The 14,086-nt window shown below is 46.6% G+C and overlaps 1 protein-coding gene across 6 annotated transcripts in view; it reads left to right on the top strand.

Moving 5' to 3' along the window:
• Positions 1 to 14,086, top strand: part of LOC140357840 (syntaxin-binding protein 4) — a 162,326-nt gene that overhangs the window by 89,415 nt on the left and 58,825 nt on the right. For all 6 annotated transcript variants that reach the window (XM_072442362.1, XM_072442363.1, XM_072442361.1 and 3 more), the window contains exons 9-11: positions 7,138 to 7,244; positions 8,339 to 8,462; positions 8,536 to 8,608. In XM_072442362.1, coding sequence (XP_072298463.1) covers positions 7,138 to 7,244; positions 8,339 to 8,462; positions 8,536 to 8,608 — 304 coding nt within the window. The remainder of the gene's footprint in view (positions 1 to 7,137; positions 7,245 to 8,338; positions 8,463 to 8,535; positions 8,609 to 14,086) is intronic.

Raw genomic sequence — 14,086 nt, 5'->3', positions numbered from 1 at the left:
CTTAACTAGTCTGACCATAAGCGATTTCGAAGAGGAACGTTTTAAGCCTGGACTTAAATGAAGAGACTGTGTCAGCATATTTAACATGGGTCGGGAGCTGATTCCATAACACAGGAGCTTGGTAGCTAAACGCTCTACCTCCTACAGTACTTTTAGAGACTCTTGAAACCACCAGAAGGCCGGCATTCTAAGAGCGAAGAGCTCTGTTTGGTTGTATATGGTTCTATAGCATCTTTGAGGTAGGATGGGGCCATGTCATTTATGGCTTTGTAGGCTAAGAATTTTGAATTTGATTCTAAACTCGACAGGGAGCCAGTGAAGAGACTTCAGCACTGGCGTAATGTGCTCTCTTCTTTTTTTTCCTGTTAGTAATCTTGCTGCTGCATTTTGAACCAGTTGAAAGCTTTTTATGGAGCTTTTAGGACACGCTGCAAGCAGGGAGTTACAGTAGTCTAATCTAGTCGTTACAAATGCATGGATAAGTTTTTCAGCATCACTTTTAGGCAGGATTCTTCTGATTTTGGCTATGTTGCGCAAATGGAAATAGGCTGTTTTACAAGCTTGATTTATATGAGCTTTAAATGAGAGCTCCTGGTCAAATAAGACTCCAAGGTTTCTTACAGTAGAACTGGAGGCTACACTAACATTGTCCAGTGTAACTATCTGCTCAGATAGACCGTCTCGTAGATGCTTAGGGCCAAGCACAATGACCTCGGTTTTTTCAGGGTTAAGAAGCAGGTAGTTAAGTGTCATCCAGGTTTTTACCACTAAGTCTGTCTACTTGATCGCTCTGATCAGGTTTCATTGATAAATACAGCTGAGTGTCGTCTGCATAGCAGTGGAAGTTAGTGTCATGCTTTCTGATAATGTTGCCTAATGGCAGCATATAAAGAGTAAACAGAATTGGACCGAGTACCGAACCCTGTGGCACACCGTAAATTACTTTAGAGCATGGTGAGGAGCTCTGGTTTACATTAACAAATTGGTACCTATCAGATAGATAGGATTTAAACCAGCTGAGGGCTGTTCCTCCAACACCTACATCACATTCTAACCTCTGCAGTAGAATGTTGTGGTCGATGGTGTCAAACGCTGCGCTGAGGTCCAACAGAACCAGGATTGAGACCAGTCCATCGTCAGCGGCTAATAACAAATCATTTGTGACTTTAACTAGTGGAGTTTCAGTGCTGTGGTGGGCTCTGAACCCTGACTGGAAAACTTCAAATAAGTTATTGTCCTGCAGGTGGCGACAAAGCTGTTTTACTACAACTTTTTCAAGGATTTTAGAGACGAAGGGAAGATTTGAAATAGGTCTGTAGTTTACCAATAGGTCGGGATCTAGATTAGGCTTTTGCAGAAGAGGTTTAATGACTGCATGTTTGAAGGACTGTGGAACATAGCCACTTTCGAGTGAAGTATTTATTATATTAAGAATAGGGTCTATAATTAGGGGAGAATGTCTTTGAGGAGTCTGCTTGGAATGGGGTCTAGGACACAAGTTGAGCTTTTAGAGGACATAATGGCTGAAGTTATCTCTGCTTGATCAACAGCTGTGAACCTTTCTAAGTTTACAGGTGGATTTATATGGGACGTTAGATTTACAGCTTGGGCTAGTTCAGGGCTAATAGCGGGGGTAATTTCATCTAATTTATCTCTGATTGTTTTTATTTTATTGTTAAAAAATAGGAGGAAATCATCAGAGCTGAGTGTAGCTGGGATTGAGGGCTCTACTGCACTGTGACAGTTTGTTAGCCTAGCTACAGTGCTGAAAAGGAATTTAGTGTTACTTTTGTTGACTTCTATTAGATTTGAATAATATCTGGTTTGGGCCTTACGCAGAGCCTGCTTATAGGACAGCAGGCAACTTTTCCATGCTTTTAGGGATTCTTCGGTGTGAGAGCGACGAAATAATCCCTCTAACTTTCTAACTCTTTGTTTATGTGAACGCAGTTCTTGGTTGTACCATAGGGAGGCGCGCTTTGGCCTAATGACCTTCTGTTTTAACGGCGCGACAACGTCAAGAGCAGACTTCAGAGAATTCATGGTCAAGTCGACAAATTGATCACTTAAACTGGGACTAAAGCTGTTCTCAGCAGGATCACATGACGTGATCACATGACATGTCACTGAATATTGGCTCTATTATTTCTTTGAATTTTGAGATAGATTTTTCAGATATTGTCCTTTTCATTATAACTTTATTTTGTGGGACTGGATGATCTTTAAGAATAAACTGAAAGGTAATTAGGAAATGATCTGACAATATAGGGTTTTGAGGGAGGACAATGAGGTCACTAATCTCTGTTCCATACGTTAGGACAAGATCCAGAGTGTTCTTGTGAGTGTGAGTCGGTTTATTTACATTCTGAGTGAAACCAATGCTGTCTAACAAGGCGCTGAAGGCATTACTGAGAGAGTCATCACTCACGTTCACATGGATATTAAAGTCTCCAGCTATAACTATTTTATCCCAGGCTAACACTAAGTTTGATATAAAGTCAGAAAACTCTGTTAAAAACTCTGAATAGGGACCAGGAGGTCGGTAGATAACTATGAACAAAACTCCTTTTTGGTTTTTCATATTTGGACATGTGATTGACAGCATAAGGCTTTCAAATGAGTGAAATGCATTGTTAGTTTTAGGGCTCATGAGTAGGCTTGAGTGTGAGATCACTGCCACACCACCACCTCGGCCTGTGCTCCTGGCAGTCTGAAAGTTGGGTGGGTGGGGTTAACATGGGTGGGTGGGGTGGACTCATTTAGTCTGACGTAGTTGTCTTGTTGAAGCCACGTTTCAGTTAGAGCTAGAAGATCTATGTTATAGTCACTAATTAATTCATTAACTAAGAGCGATTTGGAGGAAATTGCTCTAATGTTTAGCAGTCCACATTTTACGTGTTTATTCATTTGTATATTTGTGTCATTTGTGATTGTTATTTGGTCTGACGCCTGAAATATTTTTTCTGAGATGTGACTTTTTGGCATTATTTTTACGAGGGACACGAGGGACACACACAGTCTCTATCTGTCTTGAATCTGAATACTTCACATGTGACAGAGCGGGCGAGAGTTCAGCGACAGAGGAGCGTCTTAAACTGCTGCTCTGCGCCCGGGGCTCATCCCTAGATGGTCACTTAACACGACTAAGACTATCGGTCAAATTCCGAACTAATAGGGATGTACCCTCCGAAGTCGGATGGATGCCATCCCTGCGTATGAGCCCGGGCTTTCCCCAAAACGCACTCCAGTTATCAATAAAGACTACGTTGTTTTGAGGGCACCATCTGGATAACCAGTTGTTGAATGCTGAAAGACAGCTGTACAATTCAGCATTGATCCGATTGGGCAGGGGACCTGAAAATATTACAGTGTCTGACATCGACTTCGCTAGGTCACACACCGCGGCTACTTGAACTTTGAGCACCACTGATTGTCTCCGCCGGGCGTCGTTACCGCCTGCGTGAATCACGACTCGCCGGAAACGGGTCCTACTCTGCTTTAAGATCCTAAGGTTTCCTTCGATGTCACCCATTCTGGCCCCCGGGTAACACCTAACACTAGCAGCTGGCAGCTTCACGTCTCTAACAATAGAACTCCCGATTACAAGAGTTTCTCTAGTGTGTTCAGCGGGCGTGTGATCGCTGAGGGGAGAAAACCTATTATAGACGTGAAGCTCACGGCGCTCTGAGGTTTGGTGTTTAGCGCCTTGTCCCCTCCGAACTGTCACAAATTGGTCCCTATTCTGTTCCTGGTCTAGTCCCGGCTGCACGGGAGATGCTGAGGGGCTGAGCTCGGCCTTACTGCTACTGCTAATGCTAATGCTACGCCCTGCAGCGCGGTCCGGTAGCCCTCGCGCTAAAACCGAACTATAACTGGACTTAAGCTCCTCTAAACAGCGGATCCGCGCTTCTAACTCCGTAACCCTGGCAACCAAAACTACCACTACACTGCACTTCACGCACCTATCATCAGAGAAGGAGCCAGGGTTCTGACTCGACATATGACAGCTCAAACAGGTAAAGGTAGATCCAGCCATGACGCTAGCGGCTAGGCTACGCTAGGCTAGTTCAGGCTGGAGCTAGAGAGTGAGGAGGGCTTTTTAATCCACGAAATACTGAAAAGCGAGCGGTTTGAGGCTCCGGATTGTTTGCGGAGAAATCAAACGTTCACTTTCGTGAATATGATGCGTAAATAGTGTGTATAATTTGTGGATTAATCGGTAAAAGGCTCTAAGAACGAACAGCTCTGAAAACGCGACACACTCACCGGAAATGACGTCACCCAGCACAGTCTTTTCGTAATATTGGAGTCATCCTGCCGCGGCTACAAGTAGCCATACATAATGTATTTTGAACACTTTTCGTGGCAGTAGAAATATGATTTTAGTAGCGTAGTGCTGACGGGAGGTTGAATTGAACTTGCTTACTTTGCTAATGATCAGTATGGGCAAGTTGATAAACACGCGTTTTCAGATAGTTCCTTAATTCATCCAGCCACGAAGTATTTATAGCCATCCAAGCTATTGAAACTTGTCAATCCTTCAGCAGTGTACGAAGACAATTTGTTGATCAGGTAATTGTATATGTCCGGGTAGCGTGTTACTAACGAAGAGCCGCGACTCGCTGAAAACACTGGCTGTAACATTACTTTCGGCAGGAGTACGGGTCTGGGCATCCTATCTCGCCAATCTTGGATAAATAACGCTCTTTGTGAGGGTCTGACAACCTCGCAGCATATTCAGAAAGTCCATAATTTGCAGAAAGGTCCGACATCACAGTGCGTGTACCGTGTATCCGTGTGCATATCAGTGTGTTCTTGCCGTCCGCAACTGAATCAAGTGACGTCAGGTGCATGTCCTCTAGACTCTCCATCGGGTGCTCGAGGGTTCATGGGAGTTTGCCAAACCAGTCCATATTTGCTTTGTGGATCTGGAGAAAGCTTTCAACCATGTCCCTCGGGGTGTCCTTTGGGGGGTGCTCCAGGAGTACAGGGTCCGGGGCCCTTTGCTCAGGGCTGTCCGGTCCCTGTATGACCGGAGCAGGAGCTGTGTTCGCATTGCCGGCAGTAAGTCAGACCTGTTCCCAGTGCATGTTGGACTCCGCCAGGGCTGCCCTTTGTCACCGGTTCTGTTCAGTTTTTATGGACAAAATTTCTAGGAGGGGGTCGGAGGGTGTGGTCAGGGGTCGGAGGCAGTGGAGTCCTTGCCCCAAGTGGAGGGAGTTCAAGTATCTCCGGGTCTTGTTCACGAGTGAGGGAAGGATGGAGCGTGAGATTCTTCAGATCGGTGCAGTGGCTGCAGTGATATGGTCGACCTGTTGTGGTGAAGAAGAAGCTGAGTCGAAAGGCAAAGCTCTTGATTTACCGGTCAATCTACGTTCTTGCCCTCACCTATGGTCATGAGCTTTGGGTAATGAACGAAAGGACAAGATCGCGGATACAATCGGTCGAAATGAGTTTCCTCCGCCGGGTGGCTGGGCGCTCCCTTAGAGATAGGATGAGGAGCTCCTCCACACGGGGGGAGCGCGGAGTAGAGCCGCTGCTCGTTGAGAGGAGCCAGCTGAGGTGGCTCGGGCATCTGTTGGAGGGACTATGTCTCTGGGCTGGCCTGGGAACGCCTCGGGATTCTCCTGGAGGAGTTGGAGGAAGTGTCTGGGGAGGGGGAAGTCTAGGAGTCCCTGCTTAGACTGCTGCCCCGGCGATGATGATGGATGGATAGAAGAAAAATACTCAAAATAATGTAAAAAGATTAAAATCAAAATGGAAATGGAACAATTTCAAATGTTTAAATATTTCAAGGAAGGATAGAAAATAAAACTTACTAACCCTAACCCATACTGTATGTGTGTGTGTGCGTGTGTATGTGTGTGTGTGTGTGTGTGTGTGCGCGTATGTGTGTGTGTGCGTGTGTGTGTGTGCGTGCGTGTGTATGTGTGTGTGTGTGTGTGTGTGTGTGCGTGTGTGTGTATGTGTGTGTGTGCGTATGTGTGTGTGCGTGTGTATGCGTACGCGTGTGTACGTGTGTGTGCGTGTGTGCATGCGTGTGTGGGTGTACGTGTGTGCGTGCGCGTGCGTGTTTGCGCGTGCGTGCGCGTGTGTGTGTGCGTGTGTGTGAGTGTGTGCATGTGTGTGCGTGCTTGCATGTGCGTGCGTGTGCGCGTGTGCATGTGTGTGCGTGCTTGCGTGCGCGTGTGTGCGTGCTTGCGTGTGCGTGTGTGTGCGTGCGCGTGGGTGTGCGTGCGTGCTTGCAGTGCGTGTGTGTGCGTGTGTGTGCATGCTTGCGTGTGCGTGTGTGTGCGTGCTTGCGTGCGCGTGTGTGCGTGCTTGCGTGCGCGTGTGTGTGCGTGTGTGCTTGCACGTGCGTGCGTGTGTGTGCGTGCTTGCAGTGCGTGTGTGTGCGTGTGTGTGCGTGTGTGTGCGTGCGTGTGCGTGCGCGTGTATGTGCGTGTGTCCGACATCACAGTGCGTGTACCGTGTATCTGTGTGCGAATTGTTACGGCAGTTTCCTGTAAACAATGATCAAGTAAAGAGTAACCAGGCAATAACTTGAAGCAGAAACAGAGTCTCTCGGTCTCTCTCAAAAGGTGGAAGTTTATTCACGTGCACAGTGGATAAACACCCTCACTCTCCCTAAGACAAGTTCGTTCTGTCCCTACCTAACTTTACAATTTACAAAGTACACCTTTTATAGGTGGTAACAAACATGACATAATCACAACCCAAATCAGCTCAAAAAGAGATAGACCAGACTATCACGTCTGTGACGGTTCCAGCTCTCTCTTCAGAGGTTTAATCAAAGACCATTTCCACACTGAATCCGGTCCTGACGCATTAATTGATGATTAAGAGGCGCCGGACAGTAGATATTCAGTATAATCAGGACCTCATATTCTTATCCCATCTGCACACAGGAGAACAACAAAGATATTAATTCCGTGACATGTCATGGCCTAAAACAACATTAGAATGACATGACATGACCCATTTTCTGCCATTACAATACCACTCTTTTGATTATCTTAAACCCCTGTTTAATATCATATCATCAATCAATTACCAATCAGAGAAAATAGTAATTAATAATTAATAACACGTGTGTACTTGCCGTCCGCAACTGAATCACGTGACGTGTGTGTGCAGGACGGTCGGCTGCGGCCTGGAGACCAGCTCATTGCCATCAACAAAGAGTCCCTGATTGGAGTGACACACGAGGAGGCCAAGAGCATGCTGGACCGGGTCAAGGCCAGGTAAGACTCTCACACTGTTTTCACTTCTGCAACAATCCAAATGGAGTTGTAAATTCTCACAAGCATTGTTATGTTTAGCTCCATGTTTCCTTTAATGGCTTCACACCTCACACAGGAACTTACACCAGCCTTTTATTGTACAGTATGACAGTGTAACAGTGTAACAGTGTGACAGTGTGACAGTGTAACAGTGTAACAGTGTAACAGTGTGACAGTGTGACAGTGTGACAGTGTAACAGTGTAACAGTGTGACAGTGTAACAGTGTAACAGTGTGACAGTGTAACAGTGTAACAGTGTGACAGTGTAACAGTGTAACAGTGTGACAGTGTGACAGTGTAACAGTGTAACAGTGTAACAGTGTGACAGTGTAACAGTGTAACAGTGTGACAGTGTGACAGTGTAACAGTGTGACAGTGTAACAGTGTGACAGTGTAACAGTGTAACAGTGTAACAGTGTAACAGTGTGACAGTGTAACAGTGTGACAGTGTAACAGTGTAACAGTGTGACAGTGTAACAGTGTAACAGTGTGACAGTGTAAAAGTGTAACAGTGTGTACTCTTGAGGAAGGTTCTGGTGTAAGTAACAGAAGCAGGTGGAATAAAGCAAAGCTACAGCAGGACCTACTACAGGACCTACTGCAGGACCTACTACAGGACTTACTGCAGGACCTACAGCAGGACACTACAGCAGGACCTACTACAGGACCTACTGCAGGACCTACTGCAGGACCTACTACAGGACTTACTGCAGGACCTACAGCAGGACACTACAGCAGGACCTACTGCAGGACCTACTACAGGACCTACTGCAGGACACTACAGCAGGACCTACTACAGGACCTACTGCAGGACACTACAGCAGGACCCACTGCAGGACCTATCACATGACCTACTGTAGAACCTACTGCAGGACCTACTGCAGGACACTAAAGCAGGACCTACTACAGGACCTATCACAGGACCTACTGTAGAACCTACTGCAGGACCTACTGCAGGACTCTACAGCAGGACCTACTACAGGGCTTACAGCAGGATCTATCATAGGACCTACCACAGGACCTAACACAGGACCTACCCCCTGCTGTGTGTTCAGGCAGGACAGTGCAGTGGAGATCGCCTTCATCCCGGGGAAAGGCCCGTTCCCCAGCAGCACGTCTCTCCACAGCGGGGTCCAGCGAGCCGCGGGACGCCTCAAAGTGCACATCCGCTCGCCTGAGGTCAGAGGTCACTCACAGGGACTATCACTGTAACCAAAGAGCATGATTTCACCTACTAGTGTGTTGATTTCAGATGTGCGCGGAAGAGCCTTCTCAAGTGTCCAGCCCGTCCCCGGACATCTGTCCCCCGGACATACATGTGTCAGGTAAGGGCTAGTGTCTCCTCAGCACATTCTGTCTCACTCTGATGTTGGAACGTGAGGAACTGTCTGGGACAGTCCTGGGCAGATGTCAACATGGTTGATTGGATAAAATGATTTGCCCGTCAATTGCTTTGTTAACGTTCTAATCTATAGTAGAAAAAGCTTCAGTTGTAGTCATCTGGACTCAGTTTGAAAAAATAGACGTTTCGACTCTCATCCAAGAGTCATTGTCAATAACAGAATTTAGGTCGAGAACTCCGATATTAATACTGTTCTGTGGTAAGACCCGCCCATTGGGAGGAGCCTTCCTGAAGTAGAAAGAGTTGTTTGTTTCAACAGAAACTCCCCCCTTGTATCTACCGAGCTAGCCTATTCAGAATCTTAATGGGCTATTAGAAACCTCTTTGTCTTTGTGAGACCCTGGCTCAACCACCCTGAGTACCTGATTAGCATCTGAATGTCCTCTACCTTTCCAGGGGTTCAGTAATCCATTATAAATAACAGGAAGATTAAACCTAAGCCCTCCATTTCTGTTTAAAGAAGGTCTTTCTTTTTTAACAAAAATAGCTTCCTTAACTCCTCTTTCAAACCATCTTTTCTCCCTGCTTAAAACCTTCACCTCACCGTCTTCAAACGAGTGATTAGAGGCTTCAAGATGGAGATGCACGGCACTCTGAGGTCCTGAACTAGTATTTCTTCTGTGCTGATAAAGCCTCTTGTGTAGAGGCTGTTTCGTCTCACCTATGTAACGTTCTTTACAGCTTTCTTCACTGCATTGGATCGAATAAACTACATTGCTCTGTTTTTGAGTCGGCAACTTGTCCTTTGGGTGAACCAGTTTTTGTCTTAAAGTGTTTCCTGGTTTAAAATAAACAGGGACTTCGTGTTGTCTAAAAATTCTCTGCAGTTTTTCCGACAGGCCAGACACATAAGGGATAGAAACACCCTTCCTTCTCTGTTCAGTTTCCCTTTTGTCCTGCTTCTTGGTTCTCTTCACTCTGTTGAGAGCCCAAGCGGGGTAACCACAGGCTGAGAGGGCATTTCGGACATGTTTTTCCTCTTTCTTCTTGCCCTCTGAGCTGGTGGGCACACCTTGAGCTCTGTGTTGTAAGGTTCTGATCACACCCAGCTTGTGCTGTAGTGGGTGGTTGGAACCAAAGAGCAGATACTGGTCCGTGTGTGTAGGTTTCCTATATACTTCTATTTGGAGTTTCCCGTCCTCTCCTCTGATCGTGGAACAATCAAGAAAGGCCAAGCGATTCTCCTTAGCGTCTTCTCTTGTAAACCTGATATGTGGGTCCACAGCATTGATGTGATCAGAGAAGGTTTCCAGCTCTTGTTTCTTGATTGTTACAAAAGTATCATCGACATAGCGGAGCCACAGTTTTGGAGCTATGCCTGAGAATGAGGACAGTGCCTTCTTCTCAAAGTGCTCCATGTACAGGTTGGCCACTATGGGAGAGACGGGCGAGCCCATGGCACAGCCATGAATCTGTCTGTAAAATTGTCCCCGGAATTGAAAGTAAGTGGTGTTCAGACAGATGTCCAACAGTTTACATATGTGTTCAGGTGTCAGTTTGGTCCTTTCCTGTAGGGTGGTGTCTTCCTGCAGTCTGATACTCACTGCTGCTACTGCATCAGTGGTCGGGATGCAGGTGAACAGGGACACCACATCATAGAAACCATGAGGTCATCTGGGTCCAGTTGGAGATGTTTCACTTTATCCACAAAGTTGTGCGTGTTTTCCACATGATGTTCCGAATTCCCCACAAGCGGAGCCAATATAGTTGTTAAATGCTTGGCCACATTGTAAGTGATGGAATCTGTGCTGCATACTATGGGTCTGAGTGGAACCTCCTTTTTGTGTATTTTTGGAAGGTCATAAATGCAAAGCATGGTTTCACCAGGATACAGTCTGTAATACAGAGGCCGGTCTATCGCTTCCTCTTTTTCCAGCCTTTGTAAACAGTCTATCACTTTCTTCTTGTAGCCACTGGTCGGATCTCTTTTCAAGCGCTCGTATGTGGTCGTGTCCTCGAGGAGGGTGTGGACTTTGGCTTCGTAATCAGCTGCGTTGAGAATCACCCCCCTTGTCTGCTGGGAGGATGTTGATGCTATGATCTTTTTCCAGTGCTGAAAGTGCTTTTCTCTCTTCAGATGTGATATTTGAAGGCGGTGGTTTGGCACTCTTCAGGGTCGCTGTGACACGTAACCTCAGGTCTGCAGCCTCCGATTCAGTCATTTTGTTGTTCCTAATTGCAGTTTCAGTGGCTGTGATGTAGTCCTCTGCTGGTACGTGGGAGCACTATTACTTGCATGAAGTACTCTGCTGGTGCGTGGGAGCACTATTACTAGCATGTAGTACTCTGCTGGTACGTGGGAGCACTATTACTAGCATGTAGTACTCTGCTGGTACGTGGGAGCACTATTACTTGCATGTAGTACTCTGCTGGTACGTGGGAGCACTATTACTTGCATGTAGTACTCTGCTGGTGCGTGGGAGCACTATTACTTGCATGTAGTACTCTGCTGGTACGTGGGAGCACTATTACTTGCATGTAGTACTCTGCTGGTACGTGGGAGCACTATTACTAGCATGTAGTACTCTGCTGGTACGTGGGAGCACTATTACTTGCATGTAGTACTCTGCTGGTACGTGGGAGCACTATTACTAGCATGTAGTACTCTGCTGGTGCGTGGGAGCACTATTACTTGCATGTAGTACTCTGCTGGTACGTGGGAGCACTATTACTAGCATGTAGTACTCTGCTGGTACGTGGGAGCACTATTACTAGCATGTAGTACTCTGCTGGTACGTGGGAGCACTATTACTTGCATGTAGTACTCTGCTGGTACGTGGGAGCACTATTACTTGCATGTAGTACTCTGCTGGTACGTGGGAGCACTATTACTAGCATGTAGTACTCTGCTGGTACGTGGGAGCACTATTACTAGCATGTAGTACTCTGCTGGTACGTGGGAGCACTATTACTTGCATGTAGTACTCTGCTGGTACGTGGGAGCACTATTACTTGCATGTAGTACTCTGCTGGTACGTGGGAGCACTATTACTAGCATGTAGTACTCTGCTGGTACGTGGGAGCACTATTACTTGCATGTAGTACTCTGCTGGTACGTGGGAGCACTATTACTTGCATGTAGTACTCTGCTGGTACGTGGGAGCACTATTACTTGCATGTAGTACTCTGCTGGTACGTGGGAGCACTATTACTAGCATGTAGTACTCTGCTGGTACGTGGGAGCACTATTACTTGCATGTAGTACTCTGCTGGTACGTGGGAGCACTATTACTAGCATGTAGTACTCTGCTGGTACGTGGGAGCACTATTACTTGCATGTAGTACTCTGCTGGTACGTGGGAGCACTATTACTTGCATGTAGTACTCTGCTGGTGCGTGGGAGCACTATTACTTGCATGTAGTACTCTGCTGGTACGTGGGAGCACTATTACTTGCATGTAGTACTCTGCTGGTACGTGGGAGCACTATTATTAGCATGTAGTACTCTGCTGGTACGTGGGAGCACTATTACTTGCATGTAGTACTCTGCTGGTACGTGGGAGCACTATTACTAGCATGTAGTACTCTGCTGGTGCGTGGGAGCACTATTACTTGCATGTAGTACTCTGCTGGTACGTGGGAGCACTATTACTAGCATGTAGTACTCTGCTGGTACGTGGGAGCACTATTACTTGCATGTAGTACTCTGCTGGTACGTGGGAGCACTATTACTTGCATGTAGTACTCTGCTGGTACGTGGGAGCACTATTACTTGCATGTAGTACTCTGCTGGTACGTGGGAGCACTATTACTTGCATGTAGTACTCTGCTGGTACGTGGGAGCACTATTACTTGCATGTAGTACTCTGCTGGTACGTGGGAGCACTATTACTAGCATGTAGTACTCTGCTGGTACGTGGGAGCACTATTACTTGCATGTAGTACTCTGCTGGTACGTGGGAGCACTATTACTTGCATGTAGTACTCTGCTGGTACGTGGGAGCACTATTACTTGCATGTAGTACTCTGCTGGTACGTGGGAGCACTATTACTAGCATGTAGTACTCTGCTGGTACGTGGGAGCACTATTACTTGCATGTAGTACTCTGCTGGTACGTGGGAGCACTATTACTTGCATGTAGTACTCTGCTGGTACGTGGGAGCACTATTACTTGCATGTAGTACTCTGCTGGTACGTGGGAGCACTATTACTAGCATGTAGTACTCTGCTGGTACGTGGGAGCACTATTACTTGCATGTAGTACTCTGCTGGTACGTGGGAGCACTATTACTAGCATGTAGTACTCTGCTGGTACGTGGGAGCACTATTACTTGCATGTAGTACTCTGCTGGTACGTGGGAGCACTATTACTTGCATGTAGTACTCTGCTGGTACGTGGGAGCACTATTACTCCTGGTTTGACCTGTATGTGCAGTGAGTTGTCTGGCAGACAAAATCAGATCAAGTGCGTTCTGGGAGTAATCTGCATGTAACCGTAGTGACAGAGCTGGGGGCCTCTCACAGGAGCCATGACACAGCACACAGCAGGGTCATGGCCGCGCTCCAGCCGGCCCTAATCCTATTGGCTGGGATTAGCCCCAAGGTTATTTCCTAGGTGCCTGGTCCCGCTCCCTCGGGCTGATTGGTGGAGCCGGTTGCTAACTGTGGCAGATGTCTGCAGTTTGTCCTGCAGCTCATGTCAGGATGTTCTGGGGCTGTTAGAGCCCGTGGCCCCTCACCCTGGTTATTGCCAGTAGTGGCCGGTGTGTGCTGTTTTCAAATGTTGAAGTTGATAATTACTCATCATAAATGAAAATTATTTATTGAACATTATTTTTTGGCATTCAATATATATTGTGTGGACATTTTCTTTCTTCTTGTGGGGAGCTTTCTTTTCATTTGTACGATAAGATCATGGGCTTTTTTAAAGTGCAGAGAAAAATGTGAGTTGAGTTTGTCATCAATAAAAAGACAAATTGCCTTTTTTGATTAATTCAACATTTTGAGGGTTTCAGAAATAAAGCAGGTGATCTGAGCCAAGAGAGATGCAGGAGACCAGACCATTCAAACATATGAACTAGTCATATATTTAGCTTGTGTAGTCCGTTCAGGGGCCGTGCAGGGGCCATGCAGGGGCCATGCAGGTGCCGTGCAGGTGCCGTGCAGGTGCCGTGCAGGTGCCTTGCAGGGGCCGTGCAGGGGCCGTGCAGGAGCCGTGCAGGGGCCGTGCAGGTGCCTTGCCTGGCTCGCCTTTCTCTGGTGAGATTACCAGGAACATCAGTAAAAATTAGCGGTGAGACAGTGCCCTCAAATCATTGTTTTCTTAGTACAGTTGCCAAAAATGTTTAACTCATTATAAAATGTATCAAGTTGGCTAGAATGTGTAAAATGAAAAGAAATAGGGTTAAATAAATATCCTTAAATTACACAGATGCCCCGTGGACTATAAATGATTATAAC

The sequence above is a fragment of the Eucyclogobius newberryi genome, unplaced genomic scaffold (assembly GCF_026437365.1).
Source record: "Eucyclogobius newberryi isolate DKJ021-1_F unplaced genomic scaffold, fEucNew1.0.hap1 SCAF_13, whole genome shotgun sequence".
In the NCBI taxonomy this organism is placed as follows: Eukaryota; Metazoa; Chordata; class Actinopteri; order Gobiiformes; family Gobiidae; genus Eucyclogobius; species Eucyclogobius newberryi.
Note: the sequence above shows the minus strand (reverse complement) of the source record. Positions and strands in the feature narration are given on the sequence as shown.